General features: G+C 39.1%; 1 protein-coding gene across 2 annotated transcripts in view; it reads left to right on the plus strand.

The window, feature by feature from the left end:
- The window catches only part of pde3a (phosphodiesterase 3A, cGMP-inhibited), a 177,280-nt gene that overhangs the window by 122,210 nt on the left and 31,540 nt on the right, over positions 1–23,530 (plus strand). Inside the window, exons 4-6 of one of the 2 annotated variants that reach the window (XM_088645700.1) lie at positions 2,952–3,109; positions 12,555–12,679; positions 21,614–21,833. In XM_088645700.1, the coding sequence (XP_088501826.1) occupies positions 2,952–3,109; positions 12,555–12,679; positions 21,614–21,833 (503 nt within the window). The remainder of the gene's footprint in view (positions 1–2,951; positions 3,110–12,554; positions 12,680–21,613; positions 21,834–23,530) is intronic. The other variant, XM_088645701.1, reaches the window with a different exon arrangement.

The following is a 23,530-nucleotide window of genomic DNA, read 5'->3' on the forward strand; positions in this document are numbered from 1 at the left end:
AGAGGCAGCTTAATGTAGGGAGTGACTGACTATGGGCATCTCAGTTCCAAATGAACGTCTCCATTGTGCTCGAAGGTATATCCAATGTTTTTTAAACTTTGCATACAATTCTTTTGGTATGTTCCTTTCTGCAAGTTTATTCCCAAGTTGTTTTGAAACTTCTTAGGCTTCATGGTTGAATTTTTTCTCGAAATTCACTACCTAACTTAAGGACCTCAGAGAGAGCTTTTATTGAAGATCAAGATGAAAAACAAGCCAACATAAAGCCTACAAAACGGATTAAAAATGCAGCATACAAAAAATAGAAAACTGTGTATCTATGAAGTGGCATGTGGAATGGCTTTTAAAAAATTTAGGGAGATTTTTACCCAAAGGGTTGTGGGAGTATTAAACAAACTCCACAGCCATAATGTTGAAGCTGACACCCTGGGTTATTTCAGGAAACAGCTGGATGAGATCCTTGGATCAATTATGTATTCATTACCAGGTGGGTTAGATGGGCTGCACTCCTTTGTTTGTGATTTGTCCTATGTTCATATGTAACTTTAAAACATTTCAGTGAACTGTGTATATTTGTTTTCAGTGATTCCAGTAAATACTGGTTTACCTGCTCTACAGCCATCAGCCATAATCAATACACAGACCAGACATATGTATGGAGATATTCAGATGTTTGTCAGTGTGGCTCTCATCACACTGAGGCTTTGATTAACAGAGTAGTAATGACTAACCCAGAGCAGATGTATGTGTCTTTCCAGTTCAGGGAGCAGACACAGTATTTGCTTTTGCACCACTGTTCCATCTGTTGTATTTGTTTTGCTTGCTGGCATTGAAAAAAAATATTTTCGATAATACCTATCCGTGGCAAGTGGTTTCTGTCATTAACAAATCCTGTGCTCAAGGTTGAAGATAGGCGATTTACAGAAAATGATTGAAAAGATGATTTATTTACAGTACAAGTATGTAATCTCAATAAGTACATGGAACATTGGATTATCTCAGTGTCTATTTTTGTATGTCTCTCTTGTGTTGTAGTGATCTCTTCATATTTGACTAGTGTCACTTCATATATCTTCCATTCTTTCAGTTTACAGTATAAGCCCATCTGGTATTTGCTATCTTACAGGTCTACTGTTTTGAGATGTTTATAATTTCCACTATCAGTGTTTCTTTCACTTTTAACTTTGTCTTGAAGTGTGATAACACTACTTTCAAAACATTCTGCTCAAGCAGAAAGTGTGCTGTCATTTTTCTTCAGAAGTTAAGAGGGGTTAAAATCAAGAGGCTGCCATTTTATGCTGTCCGTGTTTGGTTGCCAGGAGCTAACTGATCAGAGGGTCTGATCTACTGTACATGTTTCTTGAAAGAAGCCAGGATATTGGCTTCAACAGCAGGGCTGGGTAGCTTCTTCTAGACCACCTCAATGTTTTGTCTAAAAAGTGACTTTCCTATAGTTTCCATTTGTGTCATCTGGTTTATTTGTCACTGTTGATTAAGAATAAGTCCATTGTATCCATGAATGTATCTGGTCACTATTACCTGAACTGATACTAGAGTAGCAGCTAGTAGTAGTTTTTTGGTACTGTGGTGACTAGTTTTACTCCTTATTTTAGGTGCGGTCTTAGTACAAAAACATTCTTAATACTCATGTCACTTAATTGGTGTATGTAAATTGTCCCTGTTTGTGTTTCCTGCATTTGACTGGTATACCATTCGAGGCACAGTCCTTATCTAAACCCTATGTCTGATAATGATAATGATTCTTTATTAGCCCTATACAATTTCTTGCATTAGGAATTCGTCTTTTCACATGGACAGGGAGAGAAGCTTGGGGTCAGAGCACAGGGTCTGCCATTGTACGGGGCTCCTGGAGCAGTTAGGGTTAAGGGCCTTGCTCAGGGGCCCAAAAGAGTAGGATTCCTCTGCTGGCTGTGGGATTTGAACCGGCAACCTTCCAGTCACAGGCGCAGATCCTTAGCCACAGAGCCACCGCTCCGCCCGAGCCTGTTGGGTTAGGCTCTGGTTTACCACAACCCTATTTAGGATGAAGCTTGAAGATCAGTACATGTGTTCCTTTTAGTAGATGTACTAACAAACTAAGAACCATTTTCATTTTTAGCTGCTGAAGTCCCAAATCTTTTCCCAGTCTATGTGAGGAAATTACATTTTTGCATTATAAATAATCCCTTATTTACACATATAGTGTGTTCCTGATCTTATTGTACAATACTACATTATAATTGTAATCCGAATTTTGTGATCTGTAGCATTTTCCTAATGCTATGTCTTTAGAATGTTTTATGTATCTGATGCATACAGATTCTGAGACTCCTGATGCAAGCAGATCACGTTCCTGTGCCTGAACGTTCGTTTTGATATAAAATGCTAAACCTCCACCTCCTCCATCCTCCCTGTCACTTCAGAAGCTTGCATATCCACTAATGTTCTATTCATCACCACAACTCTCTGTTAGCCATGTTTCAGTGAGTCCAATTAAGTCGTAATTGCCTCCTAATGCAGTAGTTTCTGCCTGCTGCATTTTGTTCCTAATACTGTAATTCTGGAATTTAGGTATGAGAGCTTAAATACCTTGTCTATCTATGGGTTTTGTAGAGTCTATAACCTTGCAGATTGATTTAGGATTGTCTTTCCTTGCAACCAATTTTAACTGCTTCTTCGGTAGATCCTTGCTCCTAACCGACTGCTGCCTGTCTCATTCAGAAGTGTGAACAGATCCTCAGATCTGTTTCCAGTGGCTCTCCTCAGATCGCCATGCATGGCCATGTGTTCTGTTCACAGATGAACGCTTGCAGCTGTTCGCTCTTGCGCGGTGCAGGCAGGGTCCTTGAGAAGACCGTTGTTTTGGGGTGTGGCTCCACACGTTACACAGTCAGGCGGCGGTGGGGGCGGGACGCTCCAGTTTGCGCTCATTCCTCGTCTTGCTTTTGCAGCGTCTGAGGCGGAGTCTCCCCCCTGGCCTGTTGAGGCGGATCTCTTCCACATGGACCACCACCACCTCTGCCACTGGTCTCCCCACCATTGAGCCCGGCCCTGTCAGGCGGGACCGCAGCGCCAGCATCAAACCCGTCCACGAGACCCCCTCCTGCAGGTAACACGCTGGCTTCGCCCGCCACCCTTGTCTCCTCGGGGAGACCCCCCAGGCTCAGCCTCTCTCTGAACCTCTCTCCCTGTGCTGCCGTTGGCCCCTACTTTTCGGATTCTTCCCCTGCAGCCTTGGTGTCCGCTTTGATGTTCTCTTTCTTCCCCTGTGAGAAGCCCTGTGACACCTTGCCTAAATTCAAGAAGTGCAGAAGGAATTTTCATTTGCGGAGGCCAGAGGGCTCTGTTTTATTTAACATCGTGTAAATCGTGTGGCCTTCAAAGGAATACTTAATGCCCCTCTCATTTCAAATTGTGGAGAATTCCAGTTTTGTGCATGATGTCTTGTGCTTCTTTTATTGGGATGCTTTATTTATTCCTTTCTGCTGGTAAAGGAACAGCAATGGAGTGTGCAATGGGAATGATTACTGTAGATGAACAGGGAAATCATAATGAGAACAATAAGAAGGAGCTGTAAATTCCATATTGGGACTAAGTGATGATATACACTAAGAGTAAAATTCATGCTGTGTTTTTTGGGGGATAGCAGCTATATTTTTAATGATTAGGTTTTGAAGCTTCCTGCCTACCTTATCTTAGTGCTTTTCATATTATAATGTCATTCAAGTACCAAACAAAGCTGGCATAGCATAATTATGAGTAATAATGTACTGTACGGTTAAGCTACGGTTCATAATCATATCACATAATGTGTAATTATACAATATGCTAATATGTTCTTTGTAATTAATAACAATTATATGGCTATTATTATGTTAATACTATGTTATGTTGTATGACTGACTGTTAAGATGGTAAAAGCCTGTACAAAAAAAAAACTGGTAACGCAGATATAGAATAGATATAACCATCACAGAGAGTCTTAATTTCCAAAAAGTGAGCTTCCTTTCCGAGATAATGGAACAGGTGTTTGGAAATCAAAGGCTGAAAAGCAGTGACCCAAATAGTTCAATAAATCGATTAAGTATAATCTTAGGAGGAAGAGAGTACTTTATACAATAATTAAGAAAGAAAATGAAGCTGTTAAAGAAATGGAGTACAACAAATTGCAAGCACAGCAGCAAAAGGATATTAGAAAGGCCAAGAGAGAGATTGAGTATTGAAATGGAGGGTAAAACTAATTCAAAGACCAATTGATCGTATTCTGGGGTGCTTGCCACTCCAAACAAATTCAGAACATAGTAAGATTTGAAAGTAATTTAGAAAGGAAGTGACAGTGGTAGCATAGCAGACAGGAAGTTAGTCCACTGTAAAACATTCACTGATATTCTACCATGCAGAGTGATGTGATTCACAGAATTTAGATGTGAAATGGCAACTATGTACTCAAATGCTATCAAATTATTTTTTAAATCTTCAGCAGTGTGTAATAGCTAATTATTTGAGAGGAAATATAGAAGAGACTAAAGCAAGGGAGATGTCTGTAACAGTTCACTTCAAAGGAAAGAAACCTGACTTAGCCCAATTAATTTTGTAACCAGAAAAAGATCCAAAAAGCTCAAAGAGCTTTAATGTATTCAGAAGAGACATTGTCAGCATTCAGGGTGATTTAATCTCAATGGGTATATATGTAGTGCTTTTCCTAATAGCTTGTGCAAAGGGATGCAATGAACAGACAAAACACAGGGTGTGAGAGGGGCTGTATTTAGATTTTCTAAAAACTTGTGATAGCATTCCTCGTAAAATACATAAAGGATTAATTCCTACATTACATGTGGGAAGTGTTCAGAGTAATTGGATTAAATGTTCAAGGTTTTTGGATTAAATACTGGATAATGCATAAGAAGCCAACAGTACAGATAAGGAGTAATGGTTCAGATTGGGGTGATGGAATTAGTGGAGCACGACAGGGATCTGTATTAGGACCATATTAGGATACCAAAATAGCAGGATTAGCAAACACTGTAGAACAAAGGGAATTTGAAAATATTTTGATTGAATTCATCACTGGGCAAACACCTGGCAGGTGATGTTTCATGTTGGCAAGTACAGAGTTCTATACAGTATGGACTGTAAGTAAAACAAATAACATAAATATTAACCACAGAGAGAAGATGAACAAACAGAACGAACTTCAAAAAGCTATTGTAACATTCTAGGAAATTTAGGTTTCCAATTAAAAAGACAGGCACATTTAGGATGTACAGTTAAAAAGATACACTGTAATTTAAATGTAAAAAAATGTAATGAAAAAAATGTAATGAAAAATGTAATGTTGAATTTGTGTATTGCACTACAACGTAATTTAGAATACTGTGTAAAAGTGTGGTCTCTATCTTGCAAAAAATACATACAGATTACTGCTCTGGAATCAGCCTACACGACAGTGACCACATTCATCCCTTGACATTAAGGAATGTCCTACTCAGACAGACTAAAAGAGCAGAATCTGTTTTTATTTGGAACACTGCAAGGAGACCTGGCTAAAATATTTCAAACCCTTAAAGGCATTGACAAAGCCAACCCATTGACATCTTTTAGAATCAGGAGTGAAACATGAACCAGAGTACCCAAATAGATCAAATAAACAAGCACATTTAAAACTGAGGACAGGAGCCATTCATTACAAAAAGAGCTGCACATCTCTGGAACAACCTATTCAACCACGTTGTTTATGCTGATACCCTTGTTTCTTCCAAGAAGTGGTTGGATGATCTTCGCTAATCACAACCAATTAAGTTGCGTTGGTGAAACAGGGTAAAATTGAGAGGAGGCTTGTTTTAATGATCTTATTGAGCAATAATATTTATATGTGATTTATATTGTGATTATAATTTATATTTATATATGATCAGTGCATTTCTTCCACAATACCCCATGTGTAGTTAGGAATCAGATACTGTAGATTTTGGCGTAACCTGTTTACAGAAATCAAATGCATGTTGTGATGGTCTCACATACTGTGTACTGTAGGTCTGACTATCTGGTTAACTGAACAACTTAGGTGAAAGTGCATTATCAGCTGTATTAAGATTTCTCCTCTTTTTCATTAATGTTACACATTTTTGAAGTGTAATGCCTTTATGGAATGCAAGAATGGCTTACAAACAGTCAAGGAATTTATAACGGAACTTTTTTTTTTTTCAGCTGTCACTTTGAGAGTGATTAATATACTTTTTTACAAGCTTTCTCAGTTAAGGGTTGCTTATAATGTAATGACCATGAGGTCTAATTGCATGTTGCAGCTTATACCCAGAGATTCTCAAGAGCAATACACTTTTATGTACTGAGATAAGTAAGGTAATGAAATCACCCATTTGGAAAAAAATTGAACACTTCCTCTGTATCTAATATGAGAGTTACTCCATGCTGTAATCTAGAATATGAGCTTTTGCCGAAGTGGGAAACAGAAGGGAATGGCCATTTTAGAGCAATTGTGCTTAAGTGTAGAATGGGTCATGGGAAATGGGGAGAGAGTACAGAGATCCTCACGATAAGGTGAAGTAAAACAGCTGAAATGTCAAGCTGAAGTTAATGTCCCAGTGAGAGACCAGAATTCTGCCAAAATTACACAGAAAAGTTATTATCTCATGTCAGTGTATATTTTAAACATGTGAGTTTCTGCTCTCTTGTACTGTATTTATAATATATAATGGAAACAATGCTAAAATATCAACAATTTGCTTTGTGAACATTTTTCATACCTTACACTAGTGGTTTCCCAGTCATAGTCGTGGGTTACTGATGTGTCTGCAGGTTTTATAGGTCTTTAAAAAACCTGTAAACACAGCATCCCTCCAGGACCATGACTGATCCATGAAGGGATTTGCCACTTTTCTAGATCAAATAATCCCCATCAAATTGGTTCTTGAAAGATCTCTGTGAATGAGCATACACAAGCGGAATAATCTGCAATAATCTGTTTCACGTTCCTGTCTCACTTAGTGTAAGGAAGCTTCTTCATCTCCACTTGAAACTACTGCTACTACTGCCTCTGCTTAATTCAGCTTGTTAAGCTGCTGAGCATGGTTTGTCTTAGTTGTTTGCCTTCAGGATGAAACTTCCATTGTGTTATTTTGTACTAACCTGATTTGAAATGTAAGAGGTCAATTAATTGAAATTTTGCATTGATTTGTGGTTTATTCAGGTGCTTGTAGTCTTATTTCTGTTTAGCAAAGAGGAATGACAAACAGAACACAGTATGTTTCAGCTAATGATGAATGACATTTTTGATTATCCTTTTAAAGCGTATTTTATTGTTGTCTAACTTATACATGATTCTCCAATTTAATATTATTTTCTGAGTAATCTATGCCTAAATACACAAATCAGAGATACAGTAGCATATCGATAATTAAAGTATATACTGTATCTCATAAATTGCAATAGAATTTTGTGAAGTGCTGTGCCAGAGGTATTGTTTGTCCTTATTGTGAAGCTGAATTATGTGCTAAATAATTGATTAGACGTACAAAAGCATCTTAAATGTCTGTTCAGGGTTAAAAAGCAAGCACAGATCTTCTTTTCCCACTCTGATTTCTTGACATTAACGTGAGTGTCCTTTTTGGCTTTAGTTACTTTGCTCTGTAAATAGAAATACTTGCTGGCCTGTTAAACTAATGTAAACTTCCTCATGTTGACCCAGCTTTGAATTCAGCGTCAGTAGTGGTTTTGAACAGGAATGTGCCCTCATAGAATACTGGATGATTAATCCTTAAAAATTTAAAAGAATTTGCTCTTCTTTGGTATTGCGACTGCATTAGGGATTGTGGCTGGGAAAAGGGGGGTGTTCTTTGTTGGGGCAGGAGCATAGTCTCCAGTCAAGCAAGTGGGGTTTTCTGCTGTGCTTTGTGTCTGTCTGAAACCATTTTTATTTATTTTATTCATTTGAGCTAGTACTTCGATTTCCTTAGCCTCTAATCGTTTTTCGGAGCACAGCTCAGCTTGAGCTTCACATTTCTGATCTCACTGTAAAACTAAGAAAGGCAACAGTCAGCAAAACTGTTTTTTTGCTCCAGTGCCTGTCTTGGCTAGCTTTCTGTACACCCCAAATAAATGTGGCATGTTTTTTTATATTTATTTTGAAGTATGTTTCATTGGAAAAAAATTTTTAATTCTGAAAAGAGAATTAAAGGAACACAATGTTTCGCGTGTGGAGCCTTCTTCCAGTGTGACACACGAGGAAGGCTCCACAGCCAAAACGTTTTTATCTTTCTTGTCTTTTCAGCATGGAATAAACCTTTTACTTGTTCCTTTGCATGCTGACCCAGCTACCTACTTGAACTTCTATCTGCTTTCAATTGTCTGTTAACTGATTTGAAGCTGTTAATCTTGGTTTGAGAAAATGGGGAGCAAATCTTACTTTGCAACATATTTTAAAATAACTACAATAAGAATACAGGACCAAAATGTTAGAAAAAATGTAACTTTGCTCCAGGATTTTTAGAAGGACTTGTTGCCCAGTAATGTACTGTATTGTGGGTTTGCAGACAGACTCACGTCTCATCCACTCATCAGTTTGGGATTTATGTCAGAGTTTATTCATTTTCCATTACACCTACAGTAGGTTGTCACAGTAATGCCAATCATGTTAATGGCCTGGCCAATTTTATTCTTATTGCCAAAAATGTCTCAGCAGGAGCTAATGTTTAGTTGTTAGCATTGTAGAATAAATAAGCCAGCTCGATTCTTCATTAAAAGAAGATTTCTAATCAGGTGTGGGATAAACACAGGACGTCAAAGCTCACTCTTCTGGCAGGAAAAAGTAATCAATGTGCAAGCTGGGTGGTAAATGCTGGGAGCTTGTGTTCATCTTTCTTCATCATGGCCTTCAGAGCTCTTCAGTCATGTCTTCAGTGCCCAATACATGTTTCTTCCATCTTCCCCAGTATTGTAGTAGATGGACTGATGCTTGAGGTTGCCTATGAAATGATGTACTGTTAAGTCCTCAGGCCCATATGTCCCATCAGTACGTGCATTCAGTTATACTGTACCTAATGCCCTGTTCAAAGCAGAAGACAGACAGGACTCTATTTACAAATGCAGCATCCCTTTCACTCCCTCAATTTCTCACACAGAACACAAGTAGCTAAGATGAAAGAGAATTGGCTGTTTCACAAAGAATGACAAACACCCAAGAATAAAGCGTCATGGAGCAAAATTGTGGCTTAACCCGCTGGGCTGAGGGCTGACCCCCGTGCAGGGTGACCAAGGGGCAGCTGCAGAGTGGGAGTTGGGGTGGAGGTGTCATGCAAGAGACGTGCAAGAGAGAGAGATGGGGATCTCGTAGGTATTTATAGCATTTGGGAGAGGAAGAGATTATCAGGAGTGATCGCTAATTACTGACAGCTGAGTCCGATTGAGCTAGGTTGTTGTCATCCCTCCTGAACTTTTGTTATAAACTCCATTCTCTATAGAGGAATAACTACTATCCAACTAGATTTGAAGGTTCTTCCTTAAAACTAAAGCCCTTTGTCACAGGCAAGAGCAGCTTCTCCAACCACTTGTGGAGCTTTTAAAGAAACTCATATTAATAAAAAAAGAAACATTCCTGAATCTATTATTAAAGTAATTAAATAAAATATGAGGGACATGTAACAGCAGAGCAATTGATTTCTTTGATAAAGAGAACATGAATCACAGTTTTAAGCGGGGGATACTATTAAATTAAGAACTGAATAAGTTATTGAATAACAATGTGTTCCAAAAAATATTAATCCAATTAATCACAATTTGTGTATTACAGCGACAGGATTTTCGTAGACATGATTTCGTCAATGATTTTAAAGCTAAAATAATTATGTTATAGTTGACAGCTTCAGAAAAGACTCTACATGTATGCTTTATAGCATCAACTGCTGTGTGTATTTTCATGGTTTTGGCTGTTTTGTTTTACAGAAAAGAACACTGCCCTTCCTGTCATTTTTTTAAATTATTTTTATTTTATTATAATATTAAGTATTTGAATGGTAAGTTTGACTTCACACTACCACATCAGTACCAACTATGATATTGTATCATAATTTGATGGTTTGATTGAGGTATATTTCAGGAGTGATGCACTGTCATGTCCATGTCTGTGACTGAGAGTTTTTTGTTCTAACTCTTTATAATTCCTGTTTAAAATTGATGATAATAGTGCGCTGATGGCTTTTATTTTTATTTCTGTAATGATGGAAAATGGTTTCCAAGTAGACCGAAATAGAGACATTGTAAATCTGAGATGTTTATATCAGGCTTAAAACTAAGTGGTTTCTCTGAAGCACTTAAAATCATATCATTTCTTTTAAACATATCACTAAATACGAAAATGTATTTCCCACACAAATAAACTGCAGGTTACAAAGGACAGACACCTTTCCATTTATGGTAATGTTTCCCAAATTAGTCCTTTTAATAATGGACAGTTTCAGTTTAGTATAGTATAATTGCTCTACCTCAAAGCCAAACATCACATTTAATTTTGCTTACGTAGAGATAGTGCTGAGATTACCTTATCCTACTATATTTGGTCATGTTTGCTGGACCCTATCTATGCCTATGGCACTAAGATTCCTGAAAGTCGAAAAGAATGATTACTGTGTTTCTGGATGCTTAGATACACTAGTCAAAATCATGCTGATCAAGGCTCAAAAGCAAATTTATTCCGTAAGCCTTCGAAGACATTATTTACCAATCATGCTATGTTAAAGAATAAAAACATTGTTTTGGTATTCATAATATCCCGAGTAATATGTCATGATAAATAGAAAAATATTTTCAAAAAATGCACAACCCCCCTAGATGTAACCCTACAAACCTGACCTGTTCTTTATTATTTTTTCTTGGTCTGAATTTCAGTCAGATGATAACAAAACTGTTAAAAAGCAAACCAGACCCACTCCATTGAAAACAAAATGTCATTCCCCCTTCAAGAGTCTATCCTCACTTGTCTACAAAGACATTGAAAAGGTGCTGGGTCTTATTTTCACTGTGAGATCTTTCCACATCTCACCTTTCCTTTCCCCACTGTGAACATCATGCCGTTGATAATGTTGGAGTAATAATTAATTGCAGTTATATAATATGTTTCATCCCAATTGATAAACCACTTCACATACTGCATAGGAAGGCACCCACTGCATCCCTCTCAAATTGCAGCCCCCACCTGGTAGAAAGTATACACCAGCAGCCCCACTATACAGCAGCTCAGATGGAGTGATCTGAAAAGTTGCTTCACCTACAGTAATTGCAGTAAAGGAAGGCAGGTTAGATTGTCTGAGCCTAATTTGGAATTTAGCCAGTATACCAGGGTTAACAGCCCTACTGTTACAAACTATGCCTTGGGATAATCAATTGTCAAGTTGACAGAACCTCAGTTCAGTGTCAAAGAACATCTCTGGTTTTTGAAAATTGGTCTAGAGTTGATACTGCCACAAAGAGATCATCTATCCCAGTATTGATTATTACAGTACTGTCCAACTCCCCAACTGTGTGGATTTACAGTAAATCCTGCTCAGTCAACGGAAATCACACAATCTCCTGATCAGTAAAGGCCATTTCAAACTCCAAGTAGACTGTAATGCAACACGTTTTTATTGCATGTGTTATTTACAGATGTAACTGCAAATGACTGATATGAAAGCACTTGACTTTTCTGATTGAAGTAAGTTATTTTACAGCTTCAGTAAAATATTACTAAATCTGGGAAGTTTAAGAAATCATCTAATTGTTTTTCATTATGAAAAGCTGTTTCAGAAGAAGAGCTGTAGCAAGGATTAAAAGTGCACATTTCCTGTCTGTGTTCCTTTGCTGTTTTCCTGTCCTGCTTATAAAGCATTGCATTGTGATTTTATTCAAGATGAATTAATATTTACCATGTGTAAAAGTAAAGTTCTTTGGTGTTATTAGTAATAATAAACAGTGTACTATGTTATTTCTGTTTGTTAATTCCAGAATTAAACATTGTATTGCTAAAATAATGTTTTAACATGCACTTGCAGCCAGTTCCCCCAGTGGTAAATGACAATATCAGATATTTTGCCCATATCTTATTTTTTCTTCCTTCATTTTCTTGTGCTTTAAGGATGAACACTGAAATTTACTGCCATCATTTTGATGTTACCATTGTTTGATGAGTACATACTCATCATGTGAAATGCTATCCCATTTGTTTAGATGCTAAGTGAAATGGCAATACAATTAATCTGATAGAGTGTCTGATCCTGCATATTAACAGGTACACAAATAAAACTTTTTGACTCCTAGTGTGTGCCCCAAAGTGGCCAATTCTAAACTTTTTTTTCCAACAATTAAAAATGAAATTTTTCATTTAATTAAAAATGAAATGTGGCAATTTCAATTCCGTAAACAAATATAAAAAATTCTGCCTCTGTAAGTGTCAGGGAAGAAGAGCTTTTTATTTTTCATTGCAGCCCCATCCAATCTGTGCTTGTTTCTTTCTTTGCTCTTATGGAGAGTTGGCTCTAATGGTTGTTTGTACCCTGATTTCACAGTACGGTTAATAACGACTCATGGAACAGCTCAGTCTTGCTGACTATGTCCAAAAGCAGGTCCATGTCAGTGTCCTGTGCTGCCACCACTGCAAATCATCTCAACTCCAAAAGACAGAGCAGACCAGGTGAACCACTATCTCATTCTATTCTGCTAATATTGGGTTGCTGTGTATCAAAGTCCTAGCTGTGCTATGTTGTTCGCTTTTAGAAATTTTGCTGCTGTAAGAGATCCTTTGATATATAAATGCCGTTTATTATACTTTAATAGATGTGAGCGTATGAATTGCTTCTGCTAAATGAAGATACTGTATATTGAGAAGGTGTGATCTCCTTTCTGATGCTCAGCCCATGTAGTTGCACTGTAGCAACGCTATTTTCTGACCACGACAGCGACTGTGGATGAAAAGTAGAATCTGCAGAGTAAAAGAAACATGGCAACGATTTCATGCTGTGCTTTTCCATGACTCAGATTTATTTTATATGCTGCCAGATTGAGAGTTTTTCCTCAACTAACCGTGATGCTCAGGTGTTCTGACTTTAAGTATAGTATTGTTCAGAGTCTAGGTTGAGCCCCAGAATCCAGGGGTCCCTAGTTTGAACCTGGGTTGCAGTATGTCATAAGATGACCATAACAGGCATTTCTCAAAATACAGAAAACAATTGGCCAAGCAAAATGTGGACCGGACATGGCCTTGTGCTGGTCTGGGTTTTCTTGGCTTGTCTGGCACTTGTGAGCTCGTACTATTCTTTCCAGAATAAGCCACATCAGTTCTCCATTCACAGTGATCTCTGTTGTACAGTAGATACTTGTGGCTTGTCTGTGAAAGAGAAGCAGTGTATACAGTCCTCATAATAATAATAATAATAATAATAATAATAATAATAATAATAATAATAATAATAATAAACTTTATTTTATATAGCGCCTTTAAAGGTGGCTTCTCAAAGCGCTTTACAGGATGACAATAACAATAAATAAGAAGACTACAACAATAAATAAGAAAATTTCACAAGACAGGACACAATTATAATTACAACAATACAACAATAACAATAGAGGAGACCGTGGAAGATGGTATTAAGAAGAGCAGAGGGGTGAAGAATGGAACCAGTTAAGTAAAGGCTTTTCTGAAGAAGAAGGTTTTGAGTCTGGATTTGAAGGAGTTTAGAGAAGGTGACTCTCTAATATCCTTGGGCAAAGAGTTCCAGAGCTTGGGGGCATAGCAGGAGAAGGCCCTGTCGCCCATACAATGTAGACGGGCTTGGGGGACAGTAAGGAGGGCAGAATTTGAAGAGCAGAGGTTGCGAGGTGGGGAGTAGGGCGATAAAAGTTCAGACAGGTATTGAAGTGCCAAACCATGTAAAGCCTTGTAGGTGAGCATGAGGATTTTAAAGTCTACGCGGAATTTGACCGGAAGCCAGTGCAAGGACTCCAGGATAGGAGTGATGTGAACACTTGCACTAGACCTGGTCAGGATTCTGGCTGCTGAATTTTGGACATACTGCAGCTTGTTCAGAGTAGATTTAGATACCCCAGGGAGCAGAGCATTGCAGTAGTCAATTCGAGAGAATACAAATATGTTGATCAGCTTTTCAGCCACAGTTAATGATAGCATAGGGCGTAGTCTTGCGATATTTCTAAGGTGAAAAAAGGATGTTTTGACAGTATGCTGTACATGTGGGTCGAATGTTAAGCCAGAATCGAATATAACCCCAAGGTTTTACAATTTTGATTGAAGCTCAAGTACAGAGCCATCTACAGACAGGGTTACAGGACTGGCTTTACGAAGTTGATGGGGGGTACCAATAAGCATGACTTCAGTCTTGTCACAGTTAAGATGAAGGAAGTTTTGAGTCATCCAAATTTTTATGTCAGAGATGCAATTAGATAGAATAGAGACAGCCACATCAGTGTCGGGTTTGGTATGGATGTATATTTGAGTATCGTCAGCGTAAAAATGAAAGCTGAGGCCATGTGATCTTAAAAGCTGACCAAGTGGGAACATGTAAATGCTGAAGAGCAAGGGGCCCAGTATTCATCCCTGGGGGACACCAGACTTGACAAGACCAATTTCAGACCTGTACCCATTGAGAGAGACAAAGTGTCAGCGATCAGTGAGGTAAGACTTAAACCATTTGAGGGCAGTGTCAGAGACTCCAAACACAGTCTCGAGACGAGAAAGCAAGATGTTTTGGTCAACAGTGTCAAAGGCAGCACTGAGATCAAGAAGGATGAGTATGGAAAGAGAACCAGAATCAGAAGCTATTAGGAGATCGTTGGTGACTTTGACTAGGGCGGTTTCTGTGCTGTGAAGTTGACGGAAGCCAGATTGGAGGGGTTCGAAAAGGTTGTTAGTCATGAGGTGGTTATGTAACTGAAGTGTGACAGCACGTTCTAGAATTTTAGAGAGAAAGGGTAAGTTGGAGATGGGGCGAAAGTTGTTAAGATTGTCGAGAGCCATGTTAGGCTTCTTTGGCACTGGGGTAATAGCAGCAGTTTTGAGGACCGTTGGTACAATGCCGGTTCTCAAGGATTCATGTATTATATTGAGGACAATGGGACAGAAAGAAGAGAAACAGGACTGGAATAAAGTGGTGGGAATGGGATCTAAAATAGATGTGGTGGGTTTCATGCGCGTAACTAGTTTGTTTAGGGATGCTGAGTCAAGAAGAGAGAAGCTGGAGAGACGGGAACCAGAGAAGTTGGATGAGGAGGGAGGAGGTGTGGAAATTATATCCGTAGTGGAGAGAATGTGATGCCGGATGTTGTCAATCTTAGAACTAAAGAAATCTAAGAATGTGTTGCAAAGTTGTGATGAGGCAGGTAATGTGGTGGGGCAGTTTGGCTTGAGCAGTCTGTTGATGGTGGAGAAAAGATGTCTGGGATTGTTTTGGTGATTTTCAATGATGTGAGAGAAGTAGGTGGATCTAGTAGACTCTATAGTAACCTTATAATCAGATAAGTAATCTCTCCAGGCCTGATAATGTACATTTAGGCCGGAAAGACGCCACCTACGCTCAAGTTTGCGAGAGGCTGCCTTCATGAAACTCATAACTCAGTGCTAGTAGACAGATCTTAGTGGTTAGCCAATCTCAATTTGACCATTGGTTGTTCTAAACAGAGGGAAGAGGCGGTACAAAATAAAACATATGATGATGCACACAGTTCTTTGTGGAATGGGAAGTCCATATCTTCCGCCCTAACATCCACATTCCTCACAGGTTTCTTTCAGTCAGCAGTAGCTTAATATCTGGAAAGAAGGGCAACATTAAGAAAAAAATAAGCTAATGTAAAATAAAAACTTGAGGACTCCGGGGTTATCATGAGCAAGCGTGCTCACTTGTAACTTCTTGGTTGAGTGTATGCTGGATTCTCTTAAGCCCTGTCCCAGTGCCAACCTGATACCAATCCTATACCTTTTAGGATAAACCTGCAAGGCTATTGCCATGATATCTACAGTAGATACTGTAGATCCCTTTTCAGGCCATAAAGGCCCATGTGAAATGGGGGGAAAGGCCACCATTTTTCTTTGACTATCCAACAATGGAGGTGGAGGTGATGTGGTCAGCATCACGCTCCGGCCGACCTATTACCCCCAGAAGGATTAACCGTTATTATCCTTCGGATGAGACGTAAAATCGAGGTCCTGACTCTCTGTGGTCATTAAAAATCCCAGGGCATCTCTCGAAAAGAGTAGGACTGTAACCCTGGCATCCTGGCCAAATTTCCCATTGGCCCTTACCAATCATGGCCTCCTAATAGTCCCCATCTATGAATTGGCTTCATTACTCTCTGCTCTCCTCCCCACTGAGAGCTGGTGTGTGGTGAGCGTTCTGGCGCACTATGGCTGCCGTCGCATCATCCAGGTGGATGCTGCACATTGGTGGTGGTGGAGGGGAGTCCCCATTACCTGTAAAGCGCTTTGAGTGGAGTGTCCAGAAAAGGGCTATATAAGTGTAAGCAATTATTATTATTATTATTATTATTATTATTATTATTATTATTAACCCCCGGTATTCACTTGGAAAGCAGGCTGAGTGGATGTGGGAGCCGTCTGGAAGGAATTAGAGCAAGCTACATCACTGGCCCCTACCTGGGACACCCTTGCTGTCTGAGCTACCACGGCTCCATTGATATCTACAGTACTACCAGACAATGTGTTCGGCAGCTTGGTACTTTTCTGAACCTGGAGTACATCATGATGCTCTAGGCATTCAATCAAAAACCATTCTAATAATGTTTTAGTTTTATTCTATCTCAAGATTTGTTTTAGAAATCTGCAAGAAAGGGACATAAATGATAGCAATAGTTACCACTGATAAGTAATTGCTAACACTACATCGTTTCATATTTATTATATCGATAAGTGAACTTCTACTTTTTCTGCAAGTGTGTCTTGCCCTAATAATAAATATTTAATAATGTTCAGTACACACAGAGCATTAAAAATTGCTTTGGGATTTTTGGATCTTTTAGACCTCTGTTCTGTGTTTCCAGCTTGTTGGAATTTCTAACAAACTGCTTTTGTAAAAGGCTCTGTGTTTACTCCCTTTGGGCCAGCACACAAATGTAGTATTTTTGAAATATAGGGGGGAAAAAAGGAAAGGGGGAATTAAAATAGGCATTAAATGAAGGTCAGGTAGGCAGTCATTCTTAGTTCTGCCTGGCTGAACAGCAGTAGAGTGAAAGCCTGCTGTTTAGCTGACACACACAGTACCATAGGGCATTACACTCACAGGGGAGGGCGGCACAGACAGAAGAGTGATGCCACAGAGCAGGTTACGCTGTGAGCTTAATGCCAGAGGTACCACATCCTTGTCCATGACCAGCGATTTCATGTACTGGTTTTATATCAGTGGTTTGCAACAAACTCCATTCACTGAATGCAAAGCTTTACAATCCAGTGCGAAATTTACTCCCACCTTTCTGGTCACAGAAACCATCTCCAGCTTTCATTCTAAAACCAGGTTTCAGGGAGGAAATAAACAGGCATACAGTGTTTTTTTCACTTTGCCACAAGTTCATTGGCTCTTCTATATAGTTCCCAGTTTAAGCTTTTGCAGTTGCTGTACATCAACCTCTGAAATGAGGATGTGTGCATTCCTGTGGAACAGCAATCTCTGACAGTCACTCTGTCAGTAAGCAAAAGGTCTTTCCATCCAATTCAGGAGCAGGGGTAGCTGAGGATGGCAAGTGACATTTTGGTTTAAAGATGTCTACATGAATTAAAAAGTTCGGTGGCCCTCCCATTTATCAGATTGAAACTTGTATTAATGTTCTTGCGTAGTGACTGTAATTAAGGCTGATAAAGAAAAATCTTCTGGTATTTGTCTTAATGTTTCGGAAAAATCTTTTTACTTTGGAAAATATCCCCCAAACGCAACCGCTGTTTTCAAAGTGAGGAATGTCTATTAATTGTGTTGATTCAAAGCCATTTTATGGAGCCAGTGTACTCATTTGTAGGTAAGGTGGTATATACAGTGTGCATGCTTTCAATTTTTATATTAAACTTTATTTCTTCACTCTAGGCAAACTACAGATAAAGTGAAAATTAATCCAGTTGATAACCTGTGACGTTGTAAATGGAACCAGGATTGTATTTGACAATAAATAAATGAGACTAACTATTATTAGTACTAGCGATTTTTTTTTAGCTGAGTTTTTTTCTGGCGGCTCTTGCTTGGGTTTTGGTTTGTTGACTGGATTCAGTGCTTCACAGTGAAGTGCAAAATCTTATCTTTTTCACTCTAGCTGTATGCTAATCTATATCTGAGCAGAGTGTTTAGTACACAGCATATGGTATACAGCATCATTACAAATGAAGAAGTAAAATCTATATACAGTAGTACTGTATCAGCAAATGAAGATGAAGGACTGAGTTTAAAGTGAAAAGATTTGTCCTAAGCATACTGTAGCTATATATAAAAAATGTAATGTTTTTGACAATCTGTTTCTGACTTTTATTATTAAATTTGCATGTGCTTTCATCTATAGTTTCATATTTAGTCTATTTTTACTGCCAGTTTATCTCATCCAAGTGTGAAGGACTCTACTCGGTTATAAAACCAGTGCTCAGCTCCGGATTTGAACCCACAATGCCCTGAGCATTCGTATGTGGTACTAAAGTAGGATGTGCAAGGCTCTTAATCTAGGTGGTGAAGAGAGTGAAATAAATCTTGTAATAAATATGTACTTCAAATTATATGCTTCTCCATGAATAAAAAGATTTAATTCTGTGTGGCAAATCAAAAAAATTGAACATGCAGAGATACATACTCTAGATATGTTACCTATGATAATGTCGGTAAGAGGTAACTTGCTAAAGAGTGCTTTGTGATTGTGTTCACTGTGCCAAGGTGCTCTACAGAATAATAATAGATTGATTAAGTGATCCATTAAAGGCTGTTGTTGTTATCAGTGGTAGTTTCGTTTTGTAATTTGGCTTCTGAAGTATGGACAGTAGGTGCTGTAAGGTTTGCAGATCTGTTGGAGGACAGAATGAGCTTCTCTGATGCCACATAACCCTGCACGTAATCAGCCACTAACCCAGTTCCCTGATATCCCCCCCCAGCCATCTTCATGTCATGGGAGTTCAGTGCCACTAATACAGTTTTTGCTGCCACAGCAGGCTCCCATGCTGAGGTAGTGTGTAGCACAGCCTGGATTGAGACTAACAGCCTCCAGGCTGCAGGAGCCCTGTGCTATAAACCGAGGTCTTTTCCTGGGTGAGCTGATCTAGAGGTCTCAGGGCCCTTGCACAGTTCAAGGCTGTGCCCGAAGAAAAAAAATATCCATCTTTTAGACTAACTGACAGGTTCTGGTTTTCATTTGTGAAGACATTGCTTAGGATATTTATGTTAATTTTTTTCAGAAACAGCAGGGCATATGAAGAAAGCAATGCAATATTTACACCTTCATCATAAATAAATCTGAAATAAGATCAAATCAACAGCACTCCTGTGCCCCCACTGCCACATCCCCGGAGGCGAGGAGAGAAGCTGCAGAGTGCTCCGTATAAATAATACGGATGGCTGGGCTTGGATCCAATGATTCCAGGGAATGAGGAAGCTCAGGGCGCAGTACAAGCTGTGGGTTGCTGTGACGTTTTTTTATTATCACATAGAGCACATACTGTGCATGAAGGTAGCCAGAAATATCTGCAATAGAAGATCCCTCTTCTATTAGCCATTTCTTAAAGGAATTTCACAAAAGTATACACTATTGATTTTCCTTTTTTTTATTGTAGAGTTTAAAGTCAAGGGTAAAAATCATCATAAAAACGTATTATTATTTAAATTATTTAGGCAAGACATTTACAATTATAACTTTTGCTACTTTTCAGGCATGTAACACTAGATAATAATAATACTGCTACTACTACTACTAATAATAACAACAACAACATGAATAGGCCTTTATATAGCACTTTCCATCCCAAAGAATTTCAAAGACTTTATATATAGAATACAACCCATTTCATACATCACTGAAGTGCAGTATTCGTTGAGTGACCGGTGGAGAAGGAAGCACAATCAAATTAATAAAATATTAACTTTAGGGAGGTCCATTGTACCAACCCAGAGTAGAACCTTTCCAGGAACATGGAGTTAACGCCCCTTATAAACAGTGCCACAGGACTCTTTGAAGACTGAAGTTTTGGAATGTTGGCATAATGTCTCCTGAAGAATGATACCTTGAACAACAGGTATTCCATGTCAATGTGTTGTTGAGTTAGGAAACTCTGGTCCACTGTGCAAAGACCCACTTGCTGGTCTACCAACATTACATAGAGAAGCAACGTGGTTGTTCTTTGAGGTCTTAATGGCTCAGTATAAGGTGGAAATTCTGACACACGGTAAAGCAAAAATAATGTTGTCTTTTTCTATTTAATTCAACATAAAGACAAAAGCACCACCACATAGGAGTGCTGTACAGATGACAGAGCACCAGAAAGAAGGTCACATGCAGGCTGTATTGGCTATTTCTGAGCCACATTTGTGTGCGTGTGTGCATGTGTGTGTCTGTTGTGTCAGTTTCTTGCACAAATTGGAGTTCCATGCCTGGGAACTGCCTGCTGCCTCCTATCATGAAATGTTTGGAAATGTTTTTCTTTTGATATATAATTTGTTTCTGTCTTAGAGGAACCATATGCCTGGAGCTAAATATTGCTGTGCCTTATCATTTGTAGTTAGAAATGTCATGGCTAGTATTCAAGCTACAGTAGCTTCTCTCCTTCCTTTTCTGAAATTGTAGTACACTGATACAGCATGTTCTTTTAAGGTTACTGTTTATGCTTGTATGGAGCCAAGGATTTACATCATCGCTATCCTCAGACAACTGAGTCTTCCAGTTCAGTGAAAACAATGACACCCTTAGAGAGATCCTTATGGTTCAGATACTGTACATACAGTATTTCGAGACTTTTTTGTACTAAATTCTTGCAGTGGAGAATAGTAGAATAAGCACATGTTGATAAACCTGGCCTGTAGTGTTCTGTAATGACCATTTGAGCTGTGCTTTAAATTTAAAAGAGCAAATTATACCAACATTTGAATACACAGTAGAAATTTGGGACAAAAGAGGACACAGAGAAAAGATGGACAGAAAAGGGGAACATGGATGTGTGTCTCTCTTTAATGAGACAAATACATCCTTGATAAGTCTTCTGTGATTCTCCCTTTAGCTATTGTTTCTTTTTCTTACCATCTTCTCCATTATAGTAATATTTAAGGAGATGTGCAAAACACGATGCAAGGATCCCTGCTTTTGCCGAAGGTCGGGATTTCACTGGGCAACTGTGTAGAAAGAAACTTTAGATAGTGTTGAATTTACCTGAATAACAAAATACGACAGTACAGTTTAATTTGCACATAGTCCAGAAATAAATACCTCTATGTTTCCTTTAAACATGAAAAAATCTTTATTTTACTCCAGGAAAATGGCATTTAAAAGAAAAAAGCCATTTAAATCGTTAATAATATAACAATTGAATGTTTTTGCACATCTCTGATATATGTATTTTCTAATGTGCTTATGACTAAGCGTGTTCTTTTGGTAGGTTACCCTTCCAGCAACTCACCTCTCACCTCCCCGTGCCATTCACCCATCCAGGGGACCCCCATCTCTAGTCCCACCAGCACAACCCCCTCTATGGAGCTCCCTGACATAGCTGGCACACTGACCAGGCGTGCCATGGGCCCACACAAAGCCTTAACTGTCACTCAAAGTGCTCCCGACGCCCCAGGGCAGCACACGGGTCCTGTGCTTCTCTGCAGTAGGTAAGGCATGCAGTCTGCGTTTCCTCCAGCACAGCTCTCTCGCAACCCTTCCCCAGTCAAGCTGCAGGAAACCAGGTTTAGGAGGTCTATTTTAGGCATTGGCAAGCCGATCTTAAGTAAAACTCCCCCCTTTCTTGAAAAATCAATAGCTGGACTTTTTAAATGAAAGTGGATTAATTTCTTATTTGTGATTGATATCCTACAGAAGATTCTTTTTTTACATTTTCACAGTCACAATTGCACTGAGGTCGGCCTTATTTTCATGGTTAATGATGTTTGGAGTTTAGAACCTTTAGTTTTTTTCTAGCAATGTATATGCAAGGTGCACATCGCATTTTTGTACTTTTATTACCGGTTGTGGGACCTAACATTTTGCTAAAATGTACTGAATGTTCTCCACTCTGGTTCATTTATGTTTGTCATATAAGAGTGATGATTGAGATAAACCTGAAGGTTTTTAAAAGTATTCCTTCTGATGCACAATTAAAAGCAGCACCCAGTACCAATTTATCATTAAACACAGATGACAGAAATAAAAAATAAACATAAAAGAAATGCTTGTTTTTTTTAACATTTGTGACATGCATTCAAAATGAATAAAATCACAAACCAAAAATGTCGCCTGTGACTCCTTTGAGCTTTAAAACGGTCCCGGCAGTGTTGGCGCACAGACCTGATCAGCCTCTGCACAGACTGCTGTGGGATGTTCAGAAATCTCCTGTACAGCTACAATGAGATGGCATAAGCTGTTCAATTGCAGTTGTGTTATGTTGATTTTACTGATATGCTGGTCTCACAAATGTTCTACTGAACACATTTCAGGTGAAAAGAGTGGTCATGGCAAGACCTCGAATTAATGCTCTTGACATTGTGCCATTGTAAACGTAGAACTACAGTATGTGGTCTTGCCTTACCCTGCTAAAATTGACACTTCCAAATTGTCACGCCCCACACTCTCCCTCGCAAACGACGTTACATTCCCGGAACCTCTGCTTCCCAATCTCATCCCTGATTGAACCCAGCACATTCTCACATGCATCAGATTCCTCAAATTCTCACTCCCTAACCAATCATCCAATCACACCCCTTTCCTTTCAGTATTTAAACCCCCTTCGCACACCTTCCCACGCTCACTATTGAGAAGCCTATCTTAGTATTCTCCAGTGCGTGTTTCCTAACCTTTTTGACTGATCTCCCGTTACGAATCTTCTGCTTCTGCCTCTTGACCTCGCCTTCTGGATTTTGCCTTTGAATTGTTTGACTATCTCTTGTTACCGGACCCTTTGCCTCCCTTATCGACCCTGCCTTTGGATTTTGTCTTTTGGATTGTCCCTTTGCTACTCTGTGTCCTGTGGGATTCCGGTCACGCATAAGGATCCTCCTATTCCACGTTTTGGTTCCCTGACAGAATAGTGAGCCTTATTAAAATGGATCCAGCGGACCAGAGTCAACTTTCTATTCTCCTTGAACACTCCCGGAATCTGGACCTGCTAACTACTGCAGTCCAGCAACTAGCTGACCACTTTGCACTTCCGCCGTCTCCCCCACCTGCAGCTCCTGCCCCTGCACCCCCGCTTCTAACACAAACTAAACTTCTACCCCCTCCCCTCCCGGAAAAATTTGATGGCGACTCCTCCAGTTGTCAGGGCTTTGTGACTCAATGTCAGATGGCTTTCCACATCCGTCCAGACTGCTTC

Source organism: Lepisosteus platostomus, chromosome 9, assembly GCF_059453375.1.
Source record: "Lepisosteus platostomus isolate fLepPlt1 chromosome 9, fLepPlt1.hap1, whole genome shotgun sequence".
Lineage (NCBI taxonomy): Eukaryota > Metazoa > Chordata > Actinopteri > Semionotiformes > Lepisosteidae > Lepisosteus > Lepisosteus platostomus.